At 37.1% G+C, this 25,226-nt stretch overlaps 1 protein-coding gene across 1 annotated transcript in view; it reads left to right on the top strand.

Moving 5' to 3' along the window:
• The window catches only part of Tbc1d32 (TBC1 domain family member 32), a 200,223-nt gene that overhangs the window by 169,740 nt on the left and 5,257 nt on the right, over nt 1-25,226 (top strand). Inside the window, exons 30-32 of the mRNA XM_052163596.1 lie at nt 144-298; nt 10,441-10,581; nt 16,038-16,226. Of these exons, the coding sequence (XP_052019556.1) occupies nt 144-298; nt 10,441-10,581; nt 16,038-16,226 (485 nt within the window). The remainder of the gene's footprint in view (nt 1-143; nt 299-10,440; nt 10,582-16,037; nt 16,227-25,226) is intronic.

The following is a 25,226-nucleotide window of genomic DNA, read 5'->3' on the forward strand; positions in this document are numbered from 1 at the left end:
TGAATATTTCTTTCTACACTTGATCTTACCCAAAATGCTGAGAAGTGATGACTATTTATTTTTAGATAGAGATATTAAAAGTGAGTATTGATGAAATTGTGCCTCTCCTAAGATAATGTGAAAGTTCCTTAACCATTCTGCAGTGTGCCTGCAAGGAAACTACGCAGGCCACGACTGGTTTGTGTCTTCTCTGTTCATCATAATGCTGGGAGACAAAGAGAAGACACTGCACTTTCTCCAGCCCTTCTGCAGGCTTCTGACCTCTGCCTTCCTTTGGGTACCAAGGCTCCATAATTCGGTAAGATTTACAGATCTGTTTTTAAAGGAGAGTGGAGCTTAAGAAACATGACATTTAACTTTACTAGAATCTTGTCATATACATTAATATCTTCCCTGGTTTGAGTTATTTCGACCCACCTACTTTTGGGTTTAATATGTCTTTGTTTTCTAAACTCATAAAGTCTCTAATTAAGTAATTATGATTTCTCTCTGACTTTTAATGTAGTTATATAGAACTATAATCTTGTCTTCTAGGATGACTTTGATTTTGTCATGGACATTTTACCATGCAGTCCTTCCATTTTTATTTAAAAATTTTATTCTTGATTTCTCCCATGACCCATCCATCCTTCAGTAGTGGGTTGTTTGATCTCTAAGATGTCTTATTTTCTGAAGTTTTTTTTTTTAAAGCTATCGATTTCAAGGTTTATTGGTTTGCAGTCAGACAGAATATAAAGAGTAATATCAGTTTTTCTGAATTTGTTGAAATTTGACTTATCACTCAGGATATGGAATATTTTAGAGAAAGTTTTGTGGAGTGATAGGTAGAATACATTCTATAATGCTTAGGTGAGATACTCTGTAGATACCTCTTATATTCATTTGATCTGTTTCCTTTCTTAGGTTTTTGTTGTTGTTGTTGTTTTTGTTGTTTTTTTTTTTTAGTTTGTTCTTTCCTCTTTTTTTAATGGACGACATGACCATTTGTGAAAGTTGAATATTAAATTCACCTACTGTTACTGAGTTGGGCTTGATCTGCTTTTAATGCCTATTAGTATTTGTACGTGTAAGTCTTTGATACACTTAAGTCCATAGTTGTAATGTCCTTTTAGTGGATTATTCCTGTGATCATATTGAAGTATCTCTCTTTATCTCATCTAATTAGATTTGCTTTGAAGTCCATTTAGTCAAATATTAGAATAGTGATGGCTTCTTATTTTCTGGTCCTGATCATTTAGAATACTTTTTTCTATTCTTTCACTCCAAGGTAATGTCCACAGCTGGAGGTGAGATGTTGTTTCTTGTACATAAAACATAATACTTTTCTAGCTATTTTGTAAACTGATCAAGTAGTCATTTTCTAAACTGGTTGGCCAGACTCTATCTTTTGATCAGGGAATTGAGTCTACCAATATTTGAGGTTATTATTAAAGTTCTGTCATTTTGATGTTGTGGCATTTTCTTGACCTTCTTTCTATTTTTCTAATAATAAGAATTTTTCTGATAATAGTTATATCTTCACTTCCTCCTTTATAATTTTGATCTTTTGATGCCTAATTGCTCTGGCTAGAACTTCAAGTACTATATTGAATAGATAGGGAGAGAGTCGGCAGCCTTGCCCTGTCCCTGATTTTCGTGAGATTGCTTCAAGTTTCTCTATGTTAGCTGTTGGTTTGCTGTGTGTTGCTTTTATTATGTTTAGGTATGGACCTTGAATTCTTAATTTCTCCAATACTTTTAACACGAAGGGGCATTGTATTTTGTCAAAGGCTTTTTCAGCATCTAATGAGATATGTTTTTTTCTTTGAGTTTGTTTATATAGTGGATTATGTTGATTGATTTCTGTATATTGAACCATCCCTGCATCCCTGGGATGAAGCCTGTTCGATCACGGTGAATGTTCATTTTGATGTGTTCTTGAATTCGGTTTGCAAAAATTTTATTGAGTATTTTTGCATTGATATTCATGAGGGAAATAGGTGTGAAGTTCCCTTTCTTTGTTGGATCTTTGTGTGGTTTAGGTATCAGAGTAACTGTGGTTTCATAGAATGAATTAGGGAGTGTTCCTTTTGTTTCTGTTTTGCGGAATAGTTTGAAGAATACTGGTATTAGGTCTTCTCTGAAGGTCTGATAGAATTCTGCACTAAAGCTAGCTGGCCCTGAACTTTTTTTTTTTTAACATTTCTTTCCCCATTTCCCCTCTGAAAACTCCCTACAATCCCACTTCCCCCTGCTCACCAGCCCACCCACTCCCCCTGCTTCCCTGTTCTGGCATTCTATACTGGGGCATCAAGCTTTCACAGGGCTAAGGGGCTTCTCCTCTTATTGATGTCCTACCAGTCCATCCTTTGGTACGCATACTGCTGAAGCCATTGGTCCCTCCATGTGTACTCTTTGGTTGGTGGTTTAGTCCCTAGGAGCTCTGGGGATACTGGTTGGTTCATATCGTTGTTCCTCCTATGTTTCTGCAAACCCTTTCAGCTTCTTGGGACCTTTCTCTATCTCTTTCATTGGGAGTTATATCAGGCTCCTGTCAGTAAGCATTTGTTGGAATCCACAATAGTGTCTGGGTTTGGTAACTATATATATGGGATGGATCCCCAGGTGGGACAGTCTCTAAATGGCCTTTCCTTCAGTCTCTGCTCCACACTTTGTCTGTGTATCTCCTCCCATGGGTATTTTGATCCCCCTTCTAAGAAGGACTAAAGTATCCACACTTTGGTCTTCCTTCTTCTTGAGCTTCATTTGGTCTGTGAGTTGTGGCTTGGGTATTCTGAGCTTCTGGGCTAATATCCACTTATCAGTGAGTGCATACCTAATGTGTGTTCTTTTGTGATTGGTTTGCCTCACTCAGGATATTTTCTAGTTCCATCCATTTGCCTAAGAATTTCATGAATTCATTGTTTTTAATAGCTGAGCAGTATTCCATTGTGTAAATATACCACATTTTCTGTATCCATTCCTCTGTTGAGGGACATCTGGGTTGTTTCCAGCTTCTGGCTATTATAAATAAGGCTGCTATGAACATAGTGGAGCGTGTATCCTTATTACATGTTGGAGCATCTTCTGGGTATATACCCAGGAGTGGTATATCTGGGTCCTCAGTTAGTACTATATCCAATTTTTGGAGGAATATCCAAACTAATTTTCAGAGTGGTTGTACCAGCTTGCAAGCCCATCAGCAGTGGAGGAGTGTTCCTCTTTCTCCACATCCTCACCAGCATCTGCTGTCACCTGAGTTTTAGCCATTCTGACTGGTGTGAGGTAGAATCTCAGGGTTGTTTTGATTTGCATTTCCCTGCTTCTATGTCCTTTGGGGTGATGGGACTGTTTAGATGGTTTATTTTATTCTGATTTAACTTTGGTACCTGGTATCTGTGTAGCTGAAGGAGTTTGCAACCCCATACCATAGGAAGAACAATGTCAATGAACCAGACCCTGCAAAGCTCCCAGGGACTAAATCACTAACCAAGAGTACACATGGAGGGGGGGGGGGAGGCTTCAGCTAGATATGTAGCAGAGGATTGCCTTATCTGGCATCAGTGGGAAGTGGAGGTGAGCCCCTTGGTCTTGTGAAGTCTCAATGCCCCAGCACAGGGGAATGCTAAGGTGCTGAGGCAGGACTGGTTGGGCAGGTTGGGAAATACCCTCAAAGAGGCAGGGGGAGGGGCAAGAGTATCGAGTATGGAGGGGAAACTTGAAAGGGGATAACATTTGAAATGTATATAAATAAAATAACCAATAAAAAACGAATTATAAAAAAGGAACTTTCCTAATATCATCTATTTCTCTTTGTTGCCTCCTATATAATAATATCCTTTATTATTATTATTTGACCTTATCCCTTCCAGCATTCTCTATGGAGCTGGGTTTAAGTATAAAGCACCCTAGGTTGTATTTATTATGGAAAGTATTTCTTTCTTTTTTAATTAGGAGAGATAGTTTTGTCATGTTAATAGTCTGGATTGGCACCTGTGGTCTTTTAGAACTTGAATTACATTGCTCCAAGACCTTCTGGATTTTAAAATTTTCATTGCAAAATCAGCTGGTGGCCCTGCTTTTGTATCTGCCTTGGACTGTCTCTTTCAGCTATAAATACCTTTTTTTTGGGGGGGGGTTCTGTATAAAGTAATATTTTAACTAAAATAAGTCATGGGGACTTTCTCTTTGGGTCCTGTCTATTTGGTATTCTCTGTGCTTGTAATACTGGCATTTCTTTCCCTAGATTTGAAATTTTCTCTCTGTAATTTTATGGAAAAATATTTCTATATTATTATATCTGGAATAAGTCTTCTTCTATGCCCATAATTCATAGATTTGGTCTTTTTAAAGATTCTGCATGTTTTCTTCATCCATTCATTTAAAAGCATTAGCATTTGGCATTCTGTCATTCACACCATCCATTCTCTTGCTGTGTCTTTCCTCTGAGATTCTTTTTATTAGTATGGCTGAAATCTTCATGCCAGCTTGTGTGTTCCTTGCTATTTCTCCTTTTATGGAATTCTATTTTTGTATCCTACATTGTCCTCCTTATTTCACTCAGCCCTTTGTGTTTCTTTGGTTATCAATCGGGAGTTTATTTCTCACTTCGTTAATTGTGGTGTTTGTGTCTTCTTTCAATTCCCTGACTTCCTTGAGCATGTTTATGTAGTTCTTTTGAATTTTGTGTCGTGAATTTCAACTAAGTTGATCTTATCTTGAACCATTACTATGGGACTGTAACTTTTCAAAAGGACACACTGTCATGTTTTTTATATTGCTTTGTGGGTTTTTTGTTTTGTTTTGTTTTGTTTTGTTTTTGATGTGTCCTAAGCTTCCTGAGTTAGGCTTTTTTTGTCTGTTTTGAAATGAATTTTTGGCTCCTTGGAGGAATGTGCATTTAGATCTGTATATAATATTACCATGACTTGTAACATTTTGATTGGCTAGAAAATGCTTAAAAGTCATTATTTACAAAATAGAACATTTTTTTAAACTGTATTTTCTCAAACACTGTGCCATTATTTTCTGTAGGTTCATAAAACGAGAAAGTCTCTAGTTTTCTGGCACTTTTTTAACTGCTTGTGACACTTCTTTCGCTCAAGCTCACATTCTTGACATGGACCTCAAAAAAGAATCAACCTGTGTTGGTTGGGGAAGCCCCACAAACTACCAAAGCAGTAAAGGCTTTTGTCATTCCTTTCCGTTGGCCTCTAAAACTAGTTGATGTGACCCTAGTGCTGAAGATACCAGTTCGCTCAGTTGTAAGACATAGAGAAAACAAACTGGAAGTGAGCTACAGCTTCTTCCCAGATAGCTTCCATAGTCCTGGAAGGTGCAATGCAGGCTTCTGGTGTGGATCAGGGATATCCGTGATTTTAACCAACAGGCAAGATGTGGCCATTGGTGTGCAATAATGGTACAGCTCTTATTGGGGTAGTTAACTGCCCTATTGGACTCAAGACCTGGCTCACAGGAGAGTATACACACCTGGTACTCTAAACCTGTTCAAAACTTCATTGTTATTAGGATGCCTTAGCTCCTATGGGATCTATAACTGCTACTTAGCTAAAGTGATAGGGTATAAAAGTGATTTCTAAATCTATATGTTAAACCATAAAAAAATGCTACTTTTAGTCTAATCAGAGGATCCCCTCTTTGCCAGGAATGGTGATTATTAAAAGGACTCATGGCTGCTTATCATGAGAATCAGTGATGACTGTGAGGTTAATCCTATGCAAGATATTTAGGCTACTTCCCTCTAAGGCTCAGAGAGGGAAGTTACATGTTATGTTACAGAGGCAAGAAAGGATGGAAGAGCCATGTGACAGAGAGAAGAGCGCGCAGTCTTCAGTCCATAATGCAGTCCTTGCTGTCAGGCTCTCCCAGCAGCTGGAGTTGCCTTTACTGGGTCAAGTAAGACAACCTATCATCAGTCAGTCTTCGACCAGTAAGGAGCTCATGAGGCCTACTTCTCCCAGCTAAACTATTGGCCATGCGTTGATGCTATGGAAGGGTTGCTAGGAAGTCATCAGTTGCTTATCCATTAGTGAACATGGGTTCCAAACCAAGGGTCACGCAGACTGCCCTGGTTAAATTCAGTGGGTCACAAAACAAAACAAAGGTGGGAATGTGGGAAAGGTACTTGAAGGGAAGGTGGCCTGATAGTTGTGAGAGGAAATAGGATAGGATAAAAATTGTGAGTAGCACGCACACACACACACACACACACACACACACACACACACGATGCATATTATATCGCCAAAGGAAATAGTTAAGGAAAATTATAATCTGAATAGTTATCAGGTTTCTCTAATCTTCCTTTGTTCTCCTTTTTTGCTATAACATTTATCATCTGCTAATATACTTATTTGCTTCATGCCATATCCCTTATCCATATGCTTTGCTGCTAGCCCTAGACAAGTTTCCATTTTGTTCACTGACACAGCCCATTTTATTCAAAAGTTAGAACCTCTTTTGACTACTCTATAAACATGTTGAATGTGAATTATTGTTTAAATTGGATCATGTTTGGAACAGTAGACTTTTATGATTTTAGAAAAAATACTAAAAAAAAAAACTTGATTATCTGCCTTCTTAAGAATGTTATAAACAAATTAAATGAAAAAAAAATTTCCTTGCTTTTTGGAGACAAGAGTTTGTGTTAGCCCTGGCTGTCCAGGAACTCACTCTGTAGAGCATGCTGGCCTTGAACTCAGAGATTATCTTGCCTCTGTCCTCAAAGTGCTGGGATTAAAGGTGTGTGCCATCACTGCTCAACCTCAAAGAAGTTTTTAACATAAGCCTAACATAAGCAAAACAATCACACTTAATCATTAGTAAAAACAATAAGAACTTCTCAGAGTTTTCTAAAGTGTAGTGATATTTACTACTCATTTGTTTAAAATAATTAAAATACTTTAGCCTTTAAGGTTATTTAGACTGGAAGAATCAACTTAAACTATCTTCAGTTATTATAAGAAAGACTCTATATTATAATACAATAAGTCTTCAGGGAATTTCATAAAAAAATCAAGAGAAATCTCTATTAGTAATAGGTATGAAAAGAACAACAATTACGTTAAAATAAAAGACATTAATTTATGAGCATTTACAAAACAAACTCCACTACTGTTAGACCAACCTATAGTAGTAATCAGATGAAGTGATATAGTCCAACAGGAAGGAAGTGGACAGCTCTACATGTATGTGGACTTCACTTGCTCCTGTGAACTGCTTAGTGTTGAAACACAGTGTTAAAAATGCTAATGGAATTTAAACACATCTACAATGCCAAGAACATCATGAGGATGAGCCTCTAGTCCATCTGGGGAAGTGAGCCATATAAAACACATTTGCCTGTGAAATACTAATGGTGTATAATATCACAATATCGAAGTGTTGAGAAATCTTTACATTTCCGCTGCATTCCTTTCCACTCTGTGCAAATTACCAATCAGTATTACAGCAAAGCTTGCCTGGTTCCGTGCCTGAAGAGACTCAGATAAGGAGCAGAGTGAACTGCACCGGATCAGTCTCTGTCGGATTGCTAACTTTCAAGTCTTTCTAATACAATCTTTCTACTTAATTTTTAAATATTTTTTTCATTTTACTTTTTAAAAATTAACTTTACATCATGATTATAGCCCACCTTTCTCCTCCTAATTTTTATTGCAACATAGAACTAGGTTGTTCATAGTTCCAGTAATAAATAAAACAACAGAATTGCCGAAGGATTAAAGTAAAAAACTAAGACTGCTCTGCTCTATTTTTAACTGAACATCTTTTATTTTAACCATTAGCAAATACTATTCTAATGTTATTTCATAAGGCTTTGTTTCATTTCCTATCATAGACTACTAATAACTTCTAAGCCCCTGATTTACTGTTTTTTTTTTTAATTAGCCTTGTTCCAGTACTTATTTGACCTTACATGCCATTAGCCGTCATGTTCTCTGAATAAGAGTTGATAATATTTCAGGGTGTTAGAGCTGAACAATATACACAAAATTCTAAAAGTATAAATTATAATTTGATGGTTCACATTTCCCCTTGTTTTGTTTATATTGATCATCTGCTATTATTGTTCTGGCATTATGAATACAGTTATTATATATTGGAGCTATGATACCCAAATAGTTGACAAATTAGAAGTCTTTAATCATAAAGGAGTTTTACTGTAATTATAACTGTAGTCATTAGAATCTTGCTATTTAGTCAATATTACTTATACCAGGTTTGGAATCGGGAACAGGTTTGTTATCAAAAGTGTGACATAAGGTTCTTCTGGCAGTGGTATGATTTATGAGAATAGAGGAACACTTATCTCTGGAACTCCATTACATGATAATGGCTTGTTTTTGTTGGCAGTGTAATTAATGTCTACTGTCTTTATCTCTTCATAGACCTATTCTAAAGGTATTTCTGCCACAGCATAGAACAATGCTGTATAAGAATCAGTTCCAGTGTGTTCAGTTCTCATAGTGCCTCAGTACATATTATACAAAATTAGTAAATTCACATTGAAAACACAAACGTGTAAGTTAATCTTTGATTTTTATGTTTGTTAGATTTACTTATTATATAAATAGTCAGTGAAACACATTTTGTATTGAACAAGAGGTAAATCAATGAATATTAATTTTTACTTTGTATTATATTTAATTACCTAATAGAAAATGTCCTTGTTCTCTCTAGAAAGGTGACCATAGGATGCCCACTTAGCATGCTGTGTTCATCAATATTTCAACATTTTTATGTGCAGGATCACCTACAAAACCTGCCATAAAACACACAGTATTCACACTGATTTATTCCTGCAAATAAATTTTTGTCGTTTGAAAGAATATAAGTCATTTGTGCTATGGAACAAAACCCGAAAAATCACTGATAAACCATTGTAGTGATTTCAGAAAATTCATCCAATAGACCTAACTAAATCTTGAGAACACCATAGCAACAAGTCCAAAAGGTGTCTACATCTTTTAACCCTTATGTAATTTTATGAGTTTAGTTTTATCTAAGACCAAATTTTAAATAAGATTGGGAGATGAAGTTAAATGTAAGATGAAGTTAAAATAAAAATATTTTTTGGCCATCTCTTAATTAGGTACTGTTCAGGGCTGGGTGTCAACTTTACTTACTCTAATTGCTGTTAAAATAGTTTTTCTTGAGACAATTTGTTTGAGCTGTCTATGCTTTGCTGTAAATAATGATTCTGCGTTGGTATTGAATTTATAGTCATAACAAATAAAATACCCTTGATCATTCATGATCATAAATTGTACCTAAGAACTAAGTTTTTTAAATCAAAGCTGAGAATTGAACTTTGCCCCTTATGTGCCAGTCCAGCGTTCTACACTGTGCTGCATTCCCAACCCTGGGAAATATATTTTTAGAATCCTTAACTTTATAAGCACAGTGCTAAAGTCCCTGTTTGTACATGTATATATGACATGTATGTACATGTATTCACTGATACACAATTTAGTATATGCATGTATATATGTATATATACATGTATATAATTTCATTAACACCAGAATCCTTTGAGTAAATGTTATACATTTTCCTTTGGCTTAGAAGTGAGTTAATTGTGGAATTCTGAGCTTGTGTTCTAATCAGTTCAAGTCCAGATATAAGTTAAAATCAAAAAATCAAATAGAACAAGTTAAAGGATCTGAAGAGCTGACTAAAGCTTATTTTTGTTTGTTTCAAGGCAGAGTCTCTCTGTATAGTCATGCCTGTCCTAGAGCCTTTTGTAGACCAGGTTAGCCTTGAATGTACAAAGATCCTCCTGCCTCTGCCTCCTGAGTGCTCAGATTAAAGGCATGTACCACTACACCTGGCCTGACTAAAGGTTTTTAACGTGGACTCATTGGCTGAGACCAGCACTATTAAACAGCACACTTCTGTTGACATGGTTAACACGCACGGTTCGTCACTCAGCTTACGTGTTTATTGTTCATTTTGTCACGTAACTTTTCATCTTCTCATCCACGGGCTTTGAAGTTCCCTGAATTACAAACCACCCTTACGCCTGTGTTTGGAACGATACCTTTATTGAGGTTTATTACCCCACAGTGTTTAACTCTCTGACCTTTACGTATTTATAATAATTGTCATAGCACCTGACACCACAGTTTTCAAATTTTAACTCCTCTTATCGAGGCAGGGTCTCTAGTAACCTTGGTTGACTTCAAATCTCTGTTTATCCAGGATGACCTTCTGATAGCTGTGGGTTTGCAGATTAGCATCCAGCATGCATGGTTTCCTGTAGTGCTGGGTTCCAAACTTGGGCTTTTGTACATCTGAGACCAGAATGCTGTCCACTGATCTATATTACGCATGTAACTTTTAAAGCAGCAAAACGTAGCTTAAGCAGAGAGGCTCAGCTAAGCACACTTTTGATTGTATTAAATATACCATTGTTGCTGGTTTCTACTCCTCTCTCCACAGAGGTACCTGCCTGTTGACACCCTGGAGACCGGCATCCACCCCATCTATTTTTGCAGCGCTCACTACATTGAAATGCTGCTGAAGGCGGAGGTGCCCCTTGTGTTTTCAGCCTTCCACATGTCTGGCTTTGCTCCATCCCAGGTAATCCAGTGGAAAGAGAGTGCCAGTTCTTCACCACGCAGGTCTCTGACTGGGAAGAACAAGACTCTCCCATAAGATAGAGGAAATATACTTAAATTAATAAAGGTTATTTGCGTAAATGTAAATGGATGCATATATATTAATTAGATTAAATATTTACATATATTCATTTTTCTCTCCAACTTTTAACTAGCATGCTTTATATCTTTGTTTTTATTAAATTACCAGTGATTCAAAAATAGGTCTAAATTGTAGTTGTTTAATATAATGTATTATTTATATTCCATTATATTTTTATATTTATACAAATCATTATATTTAAATTGATAAGAAGTTACTCGGTCATTTTGTCATTAGTTAATAACTACACGTTGCCAAAAATTATCCACTATCACTGCTGCAGAAGTTTTCTGTTCTTGGCTTATCTTTAATTTCATTTCCTTTAGTCGTGTTTGAAGTTAACCAAATAGAAATCTTCCAGTTTTCCTCATGGCAAGCCTTAGCTTGACCTGTGGCTTACTGGCTCCACGCTGTGGCATGTGGGTAGTTAGTTGCCTTTGCTGTAAGCTGCTTTCATTGCTGTCCCTTTACCCTGCTAGAGAGAGCTCCTTCTCATCAGCCAGTACCTGCTCTTGACAAGGCCTGTGCTTTGATGACGTATACCATCATTCCTCTCGTGTACTTCTGTGAGGCATTCTGCCGGCTCTAAGTTGTGTGAAGTGATTAGGAAATTTAGCTACATCACGGGCTTGCAGTCAGTGGGAAGGAATAATTCTTTGTGACCATTTTTAGCTTTTAGTGTATGAAGCATCTGCTTCAACTTTGAATCACAGAAATTTTAACTCTGGATGAAGTGGCTTAAACAGCACAATATATTTAATATAATTTATAACACTTCATTCTTTCCTAGCATCTAACAGTACATTTTGAGGGCAGTGCTGATGAAAGTTATGGATTATTGTCCTCCTTTCGAGTAGCAGGGTTGATATAGTTTATTTAGTACATTTTAGTGCCTAATGTATATAATTTAGGAATAGATTGCCAAAGATTAGGGGGGAGTTATAATATAGGAAGCCCTACATTGTTAATGTAATGTTCAACTTAATTATCAACTCAATTCAAAAGAAAAATGTTCATCTATCAGTTTTATGTATCTTGTAAGTCTGAGATAGCTTTATCCATATATAACTGCATAAAACCTTAGCATGATGACTTACATTCACAATCCTAGCCCTTTGAGAATATGAGGCAGCAGGATTGCCGTGAGTTTAAGACCAGCCTGGGATACATAGTGACTTCTAGGCCAGTCTCCGTTACAGTGTGAGACATTTTCTAAAATTAACAAGCAAGCAAAACAGAAACATAAAAGAAGCCTGTAGATAAATAATCCATTTATTTAATAATACAATTTCTAAATAGTGGTATTATTCTCTTAATAATATAAAAAGCCTTGTAGCAGCTCCCACTGTGAGCTAATCACTTGTCTTAAGTGCTTATCACTGCCTAACTGATTATGTACCACCTTATTACTAATTGTAAAATATAAACACAGGCATTAGAAACTAAATGGGTACATATGATTAAGTCATTATTTGGGTATAGATTTTGCAGTTTGAAACTTACTCCTTTTGATCTAATTAGGAACAGTGATTTTTGAAGCTGTGTATTTTTAAGCGCACAGGACTGGCTAGTTAGTGCAGGATTTGTCGGAACATTGCTGAATGAAACATACAGATCTCTAGAGTGAAAGCAGTAGGCTCAGCTGCCGCGCCCCAAACTATGTGTGGTTAGAAAAGCGCATTTGTTGAGGGGAGTTTCTTCTCAGAGTAACAGACTAGAATGAAGACAGCAATAGGAATTTAAGTAAGCAACATGAAATCACATTCCAATTAACTTTCCATCAGTTTTACCTTTTGCTAACAAACTTATCTTACTGCATTTTCTGTACTTTCCTGGTTTTTACAGTATTTTGTATCTGTAATGTTGTATTTCTTCTTCCTTGGGGACATCATGCTGCATAGCATTGATTATTACACGAGACTGTGTCAGGAAACAAGTTAACTTGGGTGACCCTGCTGCATAGAATGCATGAAACCACATTTAGTATTCATTTTCATCATATTAATCATCATCAGCAGCAGCAGATCAATCACCATCATCACCATCCTCATATCCATCCTCCTACTCCTTTCTTCCTTTTCACTTCCATTATAAAAAACAAGACAACAGAAAACTTCCATGGTTTGTGACACAGTACTTTCTTAAAAATGTAAAATTATGCAGTGGAACCAGATCTTCCAGATGTATAACAAAAATAATGTCATATTTGCAATCAATGTTTGTGCTCGAGGAAATGTTTGCCAATTGTAATTCACTCACAGTTGTAACTTTCATCATGTGGAAAAACTCCATCATCAAATGGAGAAACTTAGGGATGATGTAGTGGATGCACTCTCCATATTGAAATCACTCAAGGACACTTCTGTGAGGGTCTAACTATGCAATCTGCACTGGTCTCAACTTGAAGAAATCCTCCTGCCTTTGCTGTTATTTTAGGTTTACGTCACCATGCCTGGCTTTAAAACCACGTTTCCTCTTAAGTTATTTTTTCCTTTTCTCTAATTCCTTGTATAGAAACTAATAATGCAAAACTACAAGAATTGTTAAAAGTGATACCTTTGACAAAATAGGTGATCATTTAGAAATCACACTTATTTGGACTTCCTTAGGCATCTGCAATCAATTGTTTTGACTTTAATATTTTCAATCCCTTGATTTTTCTTGTAATCTCGATACCAGTAGAAATAATTTATTTCATTTAAAATAATATTGTATTAATTTTCTATTAATGCCATTTGACATAAGTATATGGTAGAATATCAACATTCTTAAGAAAACTACAGTACAGTATGTGTTTTGTGTGAGTGATCTACTTCTTTATGATCCTGAATGTAATTTACATGTGTGAATACCTAAAAATAGAACGACAAACCTAAGATTTAATTTACCATGTGGCTATCATTACTTAAAAACGCATTATGATCACAGGATGGGATGAAAAAGTGTGCTCTTAATGACCGGAATTCAAAGGTCAGTAGTTGATATCAGTAATGATATATAGAAAACAAAAATCAGTAAGGCATTCTGGTATAGATGAATCACATCTCCCTCAGTAATCAGAAGATGGAAGTCCTAACCTTTACCTCATAGTACACTGTACTATACATAAGGGCTCTCAGAAGTCTTTACGTTAAAATGATGCTGTTAGAGTGGCCTCAGTCTTTTGTAAGAAACTATTTAGACAGTGTCTTAGGCAGGGTTTCTATTCCTGCACAAACATCATGACCAAGAAGCAAGTTGGGGAGGAAAGGGTTTATTCAGCTTACAGTTCCACATTGCTGTTCATCACTAAAGGAAGTCAGGACTGGAACTCAGGCAGGTCAGGAAGCAGGAGCTGATGCAGAGGCCATGGAGGGATGTTTCTTACTGGCTTGCTTCCCCTGGCTTGCTCAACTTGATCTCTTATAGAACCCAAGCGCACCAGCCCAGAGGTGGTACCACCCACAAGGGGCCCTCCCCACTTGATCACTAATTGAGAAAATGCCCCACAGCTGGATCTCATGGAGGCACTTTCCCAACTGAAGCTCCTTTCTCTGTGATAACTCCAGCTTGTGTCAAGTTAACACACAAAACCAGCCACTAGAGAGAGGGACAAGACAGTTACCTACATGGTAGAAAGAGATAACTCTGAAGATACCAGCCCCCCTAATACCTTCACCATAGGTTTCCTTGGAAACTAAGAACGTTAATTGTTTTCCCTACCTAGTTTCTGCTTCTTTGTTATGGTGGGACTAGCAAACTAACGTGCTAGCCATTGGCAAACAGATTTGGCATGTCAAAGTGTGAAATAAGAAGCAGAAAAAGCACCTTTCAGAATTTAAGACTAAAGTTCCTAAAGGACATAGAGTTAGAACAAAAAGAACAGCTATATCTGTATCCTTAATACCCATGTTAAGTTGAGATGAGCCACAATTTCTGCTTGCTTTCTCTTCCCAAGTTCCACTCAGCCCCAGGAACCTAAGGAGCCTGTGGCCTTGGGCCTGCATTACTCAGACCCTGCCTACACCCAGCATGCCTGTCTCTGCATATGTCTTCCCTTGAGACATGTCTGTTTTTGTACACATTTCTCCTTCTGTAAGAATAACATAAGGCACACTGAGTCAGTGCTCACCTTGATTTTTATTTGAACTTGACTCCCTTCACAATGACCTTATCTCCAAATAAGGTCAAATTCTGAGGTACTAAACATTAAGGCCTTTGCTGATTCTTTTCTTTTGAAGAGAAGTAACGTGAGGGGGTGTTAATATGTGCCTTAATTGGGCCTTCTTTTGTTGTGAACATACACTGAGACCACAGCAACTTTTATAAAGGAGCACATTTAATTGGGCACTGGCTTACAGTTCAGAGGTTTAGTCCATTATGGTCTTGGTGGTCCACATGGTCACATGCAGATGGACATGGTGCTGGAGAAGGAGCTGAGAATTCTACATCTGGATCAGCAGACAACAGGAGGAGAGCGACTCTGGGCCTGGCTTGAGTATCTGAAAATTCAAAGACCACCCCCAGTGACACATTTCCTCCAATAAGGCTACACTTCCCAATGATACATATAATATATAACAATACTATACCACTTAAAGAGTCAAAAAGAAAAGCATTTTTGTAAAAGTCTTGTTTTTAATTACCCTTTATGTTAGCTCCTGGTTTATATGTACCTTGATTGTGTTCAGTTTAAATTCTTCTCCGATTCAGCAAAGGTTCATTTGCATTAATGTAAAATTTTACAGTCTGTCATCTGCATAATTACACATCTGTGATCACAGGTGGGATGGAAAAAGCTAAGCTGTCTGAATTCAGGTAGCATCATAGCATTTGTTAGTGGAGGGTAGACTGTGTTTTGGATAAGAGGAGGACAGTATGTCAGATGAACTCGCATACCAGCAGGAGTGTGAGCAGGACAGACAGCATCAGGTCCTTAGCTTTGGAGTCAGGAAGCCATGAATCTTCTTACCCACGCAGCAAACAAGACAAACAGAGTTTTAGATCACTAGGTAGAATGTTTTCCTTTTTTGATTAAACACAGGACTCTTTAATCATTTCATGTATTACTGTTTATTACATTTTAATAAGCAAGTATGTCTTTTGTTTGTTTGTTTTGGTTTTGGTTTTTTGGTTTTTTGTTTTTTGTTTTTTGTTTTTTTTGAGACAGGGTTTCTCTGTATAGCCCTGGCTGTCCTGGAACTCACTCTGTAGACAAGGTTGGACTCAAACTCAGAAATCCACTTGCCTCTTCCTCCCAAGTGCTGGGATTAAAGGCATGTGCCACCACTGCCCAGCTAAGTGTGACTTTCAGTTCTTTGTAAAGTAAACTTTTTTTTTCTTTCTTTTTCTTTAAGATTTGCCTGCAGTGGATAACTCAGTGTTTTTGGAATTACTTAGATTGGATAGAAATATGCCATTATATTGCTACTTGTGTCATCCTTGGCCCTGATTATCAAGTGTATATCTGCATAGCTGTTCTCAAACATCTGCAGCGAGACATTCTCCAGCACACCCAGACTCAAGATCTGCAAGTCTTCCTCAAAGTAAGTATGGTCATGTCTAGGGGAAAAGTTGTTATAAAATAATCACTAATTTGGAACACTTCATTGTTGTCTTAGTCATTTTTCCATTGCCGTGATAAATCACCATTACCAAAATAATTTATAGAGGGAAGTATTTAATCTTGGGGCTCACAGTTTCATAGGGTTAGGGTCAATGACCATTGTGACAAGGAGCATGGCGGCAGGTAGGCGTGGCATTGGGGTAATAGCCGAGAGCTTATGCCTTTATCCACAAGCAGGAAGCAGAGAGAGCTAATTGGAAATGGACAATGATATAACTCCATCAACAAGGCCATATTTCCTGATCCTTCCCAAATAGTTCTACCAACCAGGTTCCAATCATGCAAATGTGTGATCCTACAGAAGCCATTCTCAATCAAACCACCACAATTGTCAAATGTTATCAGATTCTTCTCCCAAATCTACTCTGATCTGATTGTCTTTACTTTCAAGATGAGGATGGAGTTAAGTTGCCTAAACACTATACAGTTAGAGTAGAGATGGATCCAAAGCTTCAGTTAACTGAATCAACTGAAAGATATTGCTGCATCGTGTTTGATCAATGAATGCTCAGTTTGTTAGTTCAAAACTTTTATACTTGTTAAAAAATTAATGTTTCAGAATATCTTCCCAACTTTTCCATTTTCATATAATGTTTACATGAAATATTATCCTTTCATAGCACTCATAAGAATGCAATATTTGATAGTGTCTTTAAACAAAATAATTCTGCTTACTTCCTTAATCATAATGTAATATATTTGAGGTTTGGAAGATAAGCAGGCATGATATAAATACATTGCTATTTGGAGTTATTGTTGGGCTTGTTAGAAATCAAACTGTTTAATGTTAAAATCATAACTGAGTTTGGCATTTTTTTAGTGCTGTTCATACCCCATCCAATCCACAGTGACACAGCCACATTTGTTCACCAAAGAGAGAATATATCTTTTACTAGGTGAAGGAATTTTGTTTTAGTAATTAGGTGTTATTCTTTGCTGTTAGCTGTTTGTCAGAGTTAGTTTCCATTCAGTGACATTTTTGAGATAATACCATCAATCACATGAGACTGCCAGTCAATCATTTTTGCTTAATACATTTTGAATTCAAGACACCTTAAACTATGAATATCAATAGAATTATAATCATATGATCTTTATTAATGAAAATGTTTGACAAAACAATGGTTGTAAGAGAAACACTAACACAGAACCACAAATAATGAGTTGTCTGAGGAGATCTAGAGAAAAGGCCTTTTAAACATGGGGGCTCTGTAGACAGTGAAGGTTCATACCTAAGTCGGGGCCATTGGTCAGCTGTATGTGGTGGCCAGGTACTAGAATTTTAGGGTATAAAGTGTGTCTATACTCTTATATCTAAATTTCCCCTAGCACATAGTTCTGTATGAGTTTATTATATAAATTGTATTGATGTCTGAGATTGTGTTTCTGTTCATCATTTCCATCATATCCTTTAGATTTAAAAGAACTGTGATGTGGTCTGTTCAATACTTTCTCAATAAATACTTGATGAAAAAAATAGAAATTTCAATTAGGTGAGCAAATTAGTTTTATTTATACTGAGCAAAAAACATTGTTAAGGTTTTGAGATATTTCCTGCTGTCACCCCTGTTAGATGAATGCCTTTATATACCTTTCTCTAGTTAATGTTGGTGACTTCAGCAGTGTCATCTTACTCTGGATCATGTTGATGACTACAGTAATGCTAGTTTTAAGAAAATCTCAAACATTCAGTTTACCCAATAAAGATTCAGAAGCCAGATATTGAGTGACAGCTATCTCAGTGACAGCTATCTTAGAGAGGTAGAGAAAATACAACTGACCTTCCCCCTCAGCCAACATCCCAAAAAGAAGGTCTTCTCCATACTGTCTCAAAAACCCCTTACACTGAGTGTCCTTCCCTTTGAATTCCTGTGCATCTCTCTATCCATCCTCCTGTCTTCCTCGTCCTCTATCATTTTTTCCTATGTTCAGACCCAGTCAACTAGTTGCTTGCTCTGTGTCTTGACCTATGGTTGACTTTATTTAATCCCGATTACAATAAACAGATAGTTCTTGGATTAAAGGTGTGTGCTAGATCTGAGTCACACCACAAGGATAAACAGGTTTGTCCAGAAAATAACACAGTCTTGGGGGTCTCATTGTGATCACGTATTCTGCAACACCGCACTGTCATCTTTTTCTGGTTAACATTGGTGGATTACTGCAATGCATCTTTGGACAGCTGCCAAGAAAAGTTGTAATAGTTTCAAAAAAACGTGACTAGTTTAAATGTGTACCAAACTCCATTGTGTGCTTGCTACAGTGCTGTCAGTTTAACCTGAAGGGTTTAAATAGAGTGGAAAGTTTATCTTCTAATTCCTATTTAAATTACTAGAATTTGAATTGAGTTGGTTCAATCTAAGATAAGATCTGTTGAGACAAAATGAACTTTAGTATGTGTCCTAGAGCTGACCTTCCTGTTAAATCCTTTATTTGCAGTGTTTTGAGACACTGGGAAAAGCCTTTCTGGCTGTTACTGTGATTTTATTCTTTTTTTTTATTCAAAATATTTTTTATTTACATTTCAAATGATTTCCCCTTTTCTGGCCCCCCCATTCCCTGAAAGTCACATAAGACCCCTTCCCTCCCCCTCTTCTTCCCCACACTCCTTCCCACTTCCCTGTTCTGGTTTTGCTCTATACTGCTACACTGAGTCTTTCCAGAACCAGGGGCCACTCCTCAGTTCTTCTTGTACCTCATTTGATGTGTGGATTATGTGTTGAGTATTCCAGTTTTCTAGGCTAATATCCACTGATTAGTGAGTGCATACCATGTTGATCTTTTGAGACTGGGTTACCTCACTTAGTATGATGTTCTCCAGCACCATCCATTTGCCTAAGAATTTCATGAATTCATTGTTTCTAATGGCTGAATAGTAGTATTCCATTGTGTACATATACCACATTTTTTTGCATCCATTCTTCTGTTGAGGGATACCTAGGTTGTTTCCAGCTTCTGGCTATTATAAATAGGGCTGCTATGAACATAGTGGAGCATGTATCCTTATTACATGCTGGGGAATCCTCTGGGTATATGCCCAGAAGTGGTATAGCAGGATCTTTCAGAAGTTAGGTACCCAGTTTTCTGAGGAACAGCCAGACTGATTTCTAGAGTGGTTGTACCAATTTGCAACCCCACCAGCAGTGGAGGAGTGTTCCTCTTTCTCCACATCCTCGCCAACACCTGCTGTCTTCTGAATTTTTAATCTTAGCCATTCTGACTGGTGTAAGGTGAAATCTCAGGGTTGTTTTGATTTGCATTTCCCTAATGACTAATGAAGTTGAGCATTTTTTAAGATGCTTCTCAGCCATCCGAAGTTCTTCAGGTGAGAATTCTTCGTTTAACTCTGTACCCGATTTTTAATAGGGTTATTTGGTTTTCTGGAGTCTTAACTTCTTGAGTTCTTTATACACATTGGATATTAGCCCTCTATCTGATGTAGGGTTGGTGAAGAACTTTTCCCAATTTGTTGGTTGCCTTTTTATCCTTTTGATGGTGTCCTTTGCCTTACAGAAACTTTGTAATTTTATGAGGTCCCATTTGTCAATTTTTGATCTTAGAGCATACGCTATTGGTGATCTGTTCAGGAATTTTCCCCCTGTACCAATGTCCTCAAGGGTCTTCCCCAGTTTCTTTTCTATTAGCTTCATAGTGTCTGGCTTTATGTTTAGGTCCTTGATCCATTTGGAGTTGAGCATAGTACAAGAGATAAGGATGGGTCAATTCCCATTCTTCTGCATGCTGACCTCCAGTTGAACAAGCACCATTTGTTGAAAAGGCTATCTTTTTTTCCATTGGATGTTTTCAGCCCCTCAGTTAAGGATCAAGGGGCCATAGGTGTGTGGGTTCATTTCTGGATCTTCAATCCTGTTCCATTGATCCACCTGCCTGTCACTGTACCAATACCATGCAGTTTTTAACACTATTACTCTGTAGTATTGCTTGAGGTCAGGGATACTGATTCCCCCGGAATTTCTTTTGTTGTTGAGAATAGTTTTAGCAATCCTGGGTTTTTTGTTATTCCAGATGAATTTGAGAATTGCTCTTTCTAACTCTGTAAATAATTGAGTTGAGATTTTAATGGGTATTGTGTTGAATCTGTATATTGCTTTTGGCAAAATGGCCATTTTAACTATATTAATCTTGCCGACCCATGAGCATTGGAGGTTTTTCCATTTTTTGAGGTCTTCTTCCATTTCCTTCTTCAGAGTCTTGAAGTTCTTGTCATACAGATCTTTCACATGTTTGGTAAGAGTTACCCCAAGGTACATTATACTGTTTGTGGCTATTGTGAAGGGTGTCATTTCCCTAATTTCTTTCTCAGCCTGCTTATCCTTTGAGTATAGTAATGCTACTGATTTGCTTGAGTTGATCTTATAACCTGCCACTTTGCTGAAGTTGTTTATCAGCTGTAGGAGCTCTCTAGTGGAGTTTTTGGGTCACTTAGGTAGACTATCATATCATCTGCAAATAATGATAGTTTGACTTCTTCCTTTCCAAATTGTATCCCTTTGACCTCCTTATGTTGTCTAATTGCCCAAGCTAGTACCTCAAGTACAATATTGAAAAGATAAGGAGAAAGGGGGCAGCCCTGTCTAGTCCCTGATTTTAGTGGGATTGCTTCAAGTTTCTCTCCATTTAGTTTGATACTGGCTACCGGTTTGCTGTATATTGCTTTTACTATGTTTAGGTATGGGCCTTGAATTCCTGTTTTTTCCAAGACTTTAAGCATGAAAGGATGCTGAATTTTGTCAAATGCTTTTTCAGCATCCAATGAAATGACCATGTGGTTTTTTTCTTTGAGTTTGTTTATGTAGTGGATTGTATTGATGGATTTCCGTATATTGAACCAACCCTGCATTCCCGGGATAAAGCCTACTTGATCATGGTGGATGATTGTTTTGATGTGTTCTTGGATTCAGTTGGCAAAAAGTTTATTGAATATTTTTGCATCGATGTTCATAAGGGAAATTGGTCTGAAGTTCTCTTTCTTTGTTGGATCTTTGTGTGGTTTTGGTATCAGTGTAATTATGGCTTCATAGAAGGAATTGGGTAGTGTTCCTTCTGTTTGTATTTTGTGAAATAGTTTGAAGAGTATTGGTGTTAGGTCTTCTTTGAAGGTCTGATAGAATTCTGCACTGAAACCATCTGGTCCTGTGCTTTTTTGGGTTGGAAGACTTTCTATGCCCCCTTCTATTTCTTTAGGGGTTATGGGACTGTTTAAATGATCTGTTTGGTCCTGATTTAATTTTGGTATTTGGTATCTGTCAAGGAAATTGTCCATTTCCTCCAGATTCTCCAGTTGTGTTAAGTATAGGCTTGTAGTAGGATCTGATAATTTTTTTGAATTTCCTCAGTTTCTGTTGTTATATCCCCCTTTTCACTTCTAATTTTGTTGATTTGGATACTTTCTCTGTGCCCTTTGGTCAGTCTGACTAAGGGTTTATCTATCTTGTTGATTTTCTCAAAGAACCAGCTCCTGGATTCATTGATTCTTTGTATGGTTCTCTCTGTTTCCACTTGATTGATTTCAGCCCTATGTTTGATGATTTCCTGTCTTCTACTTCTCCTGGGTGAAATGGCTTCCTTTTGTTCCAGGGCTTTCAGGTGTGTCATTAAGCTGGTAGTGTATGCTCTTTCCATTTTCTTTTTGGAGGCACTCAGGGCTATGAGTTTTCCTCTTAGCACTGCTTTCATTGTGCCCCATAGATTTGGGTATGTTGTATCTTCATTTTCATTAAATTCTAAAAAGTCTCTGATTTCTTTCTTTATTTCTTCTTTGACCAAGGTGTAGAGTAGAGTATTGTTCAGCCTCCATGTGTATGTGGGCTTTCTGTTGTTTTTCTTGCTATTGAAGACCACTCTTACTCCATAGTGATCTGATAGGAGGCATGGGATTAGTTCAATCTTCTTATATTTGTTAAGGTCTGTCTTGTGGTCGGTTTTGGAGAAGGTACCATGAGGTGCTGAGAAAAAGGTATATTCTTTTGCTTTAGGGTCAAATGTTCTATAAATATCAATCAAATCCAATTGGTCCAAAGCTTTAATTAGTTTTACTGTGTCCCTGTTTAGTTTCTGTTTTCCTAATCCGTCCATTGAGGATGACTTTATTCTTATTGTTTAACTTTCCATGTGTGTTTCTCAAAAGCCTGCCCCCCCCACTTTCTCTTTTCTTGTAGGAAATTTTTGTGTAGTTTACTTGAATGCGTACATATGTATATATACTATTTGAACCATTAGTAGCATCTTGTTTGCAGAATATGTGGCTACATATGCAAATTTTTCATAGTTTGCTGTATGTAGTCACATTTAGAAACATGCAGCCTAGACTTGTTGAAGGGGGGAAAGCATTTATCAACATTTCTCCATACAATGAGAAGCCAGAGCTATGATAATATTTCTTAGATTGACAATTCTATCATTTTTGTTCTTGGTTTGTCTGTCTGCTGATACTACTTCTGAGAGGGAAAAAAATTGTAGTAAACAACTGTAAACTTTTCTTTTATAAATCATCCGTGTTTAATCTATGAAATCTAATAAGAAGGGAAAGAGATGGCTCAGTGTAACAGCAACTAAAAACCCAAATTTAACCCCCAGGAACCTCTCAGGGTAGAAGGAGGGGACTGACTCCTGCAATTGCCCTCTGACCTCTGCTAAGGGATTGTTTTACACAGGCATACAGAAAGACATGCATAGAATTAAGGAATAGAAAGATGATGGTTCATTGTGTAAAAATAACTAGAACGAGCATTTGATTAGAAAAATCCTGAGTTTCAGTTACTATGACATAAGTAAATTACGTGTTTACTAACCCTTCAGTTATTACCAGCTGTCCCAAGAGCCTCTAAAAAAACTAGATATGTGTTTCTTATCCCAACATAAGTTTCACATATTGATTGGAAATGATAAAGTGTTGTGACCAAGCCTGTGTTGCCAGTAAAGGTCTGTGTGAGATATGTTCCATAGAGATGATATCAGCCCATTGTTATTCATTTTAGATTAGGCTCAGGGTTTTAAATCAGACCATTGAGGGTCTAGCGCCCTTGTCTTCATTTCTAACAGCCCACTGAAGAATTTTTTAGTGTTCTGAATCACTAAACTGGAAAGACAAGAAGAGATGGCTTAGATCAGTCAGTGGGGAGCACCACTAATTGAACTCCCAGTTCACTGAGGGAGTGCTGTGGTTGTATGGAGAATGCATTTTGATGGGGTTGGATAGATACTTGATTTCCCTGTTCTCATTATACCATTAAGATATCAGAGTCACTGAATGTCATAGATATGACTTGATATAAGCCAATATCGATGTTTTGCTGTTGCTTTGACTTACCTTTTTATTTTATTTATTTATTTTTAAGACAGTACCATACTACTTAGCCCTGGCTGACCTGGAACTGGCGCTATAGACTGGGCTAGCCTCGAGTGCTAAGAGATTAAAGACATGCACCACTGTGCCTGGCTTGTTTTGTTTCGCACAATATCTTTATAGACAACAGAATGTGAGCTGGATAATAGAATAGTCAAGAGTATTCTCCTCACGCTTTAGTGAGACACCTTTTGAAGCTGTGATGGAGCACTCAAGCTTAATCCTGAGACTCGGTGTGACATATTGACTTATTTATTAATGTATTTTATTCCTTCATTATTAATTTGCCTTCAGCAGCCACTGAGAGTCTGTGACTACCACAGCTCCAGAGAGAAAAACATTCAACAAAGTTAATGCTCTAAAATGTTCTAGCTAACTAGAAAATCCAAATCATTTTTATTTCAGAAAAATTTCAATAGTGGCTTTCTATGTAAGAAGAATTTCATTAGTGGACTTCTGTGTAACAGGACTATTAAAAATCATTATATCTATCCTCATAGATTCATTGGAAGCTGTCCTTGTAGGGTCCTGTCAGGGAAGTCTGAGTGTTTCACGGCCTGGCCTATCACCTCCTCTCTCACATGCTTCTGGGCTGGCAGAGATTGTTCACATTCATCTGTCTGTGCTCACAGGGGACAAAGCTCGCCCAAATGCCAAGGCCAGGGGAAGACTGCCTTCCTCTAGAAACCAGGCTGTGAAAGTTCAGAATGCTTAATTAAAATGCCTCCAGTGAATCCTGCATATTATAGAAAATTAATTTATAATTATGAGAAAAATCAGATTGATTTCAACCCAATCAGTAAATTGTTGAGAGGGGATTTTTGTTGACGGCTACTGCAGCTGCTGTTATCAGAAGGTAATGACAGAGTAGAAAATGGAGATTAGACAGAGAAAAACTGATTAAATGCTAAGCTTTAGAAGACAAAAGTGCACATATTATTAGCGAAGTTCATCCCAGGGAATAAATAAAACAAGCCTAGTATAGCATTAGCTGTATTTTCAGATGTTGGCTACATTGTTCTCTGTCACTTGAAAACACATTCTTTATGTCTCCCTCATCATATCAGCAAGGGCCTTTTGCCCACTGATCCATCTCCATAGCCCTCCCCCCAGGCATATATTTTCATAATAAATATTTCAGCTGAACAAAAAGATTTCTTAAATGCTTTTATGAGATTTGGTATTATTATAAATCACTTAAGTAATCCTTGTTAAATTTTGCAGTTTTAGTAAATCAACTATCTTCCACTTAAACCCACCCTAGCCTTTTCTTCCATAAATTAATATTTTTTAAATTACTACCTACAGGTCACTATTACCTTGTAAGCACCAATAACCAAATGTTTGAGAGTGAATAGACTCAGTCATAAAATCAGAAAACCAAGGAAGGTAGCCCATCTCAGCACAATGATCTTTCCGTGCCTTGTGTCTGTGTCACAGTAAATCAAGATATCAAGCATAATGGGCATGTGGTTGCTGAAAAATAAGTCTCTGTTATCTTAGGAAACTATGATGTATACAAAGGGCTTTAAAGTATAGGTATGATTTGCCTTC

This window comes from Apodemus sylvaticus, chromosome 19 (genome assembly GCF_947179515.1).
Source record: "Apodemus sylvaticus chromosome 19, mApoSyl1.1, whole genome shotgun sequence".
In the NCBI taxonomy this organism is placed as follows: Eukaryota; Metazoa; Chordata; class Mammalia; order Rodentia; family Muridae; genus Apodemus; species Apodemus sylvaticus.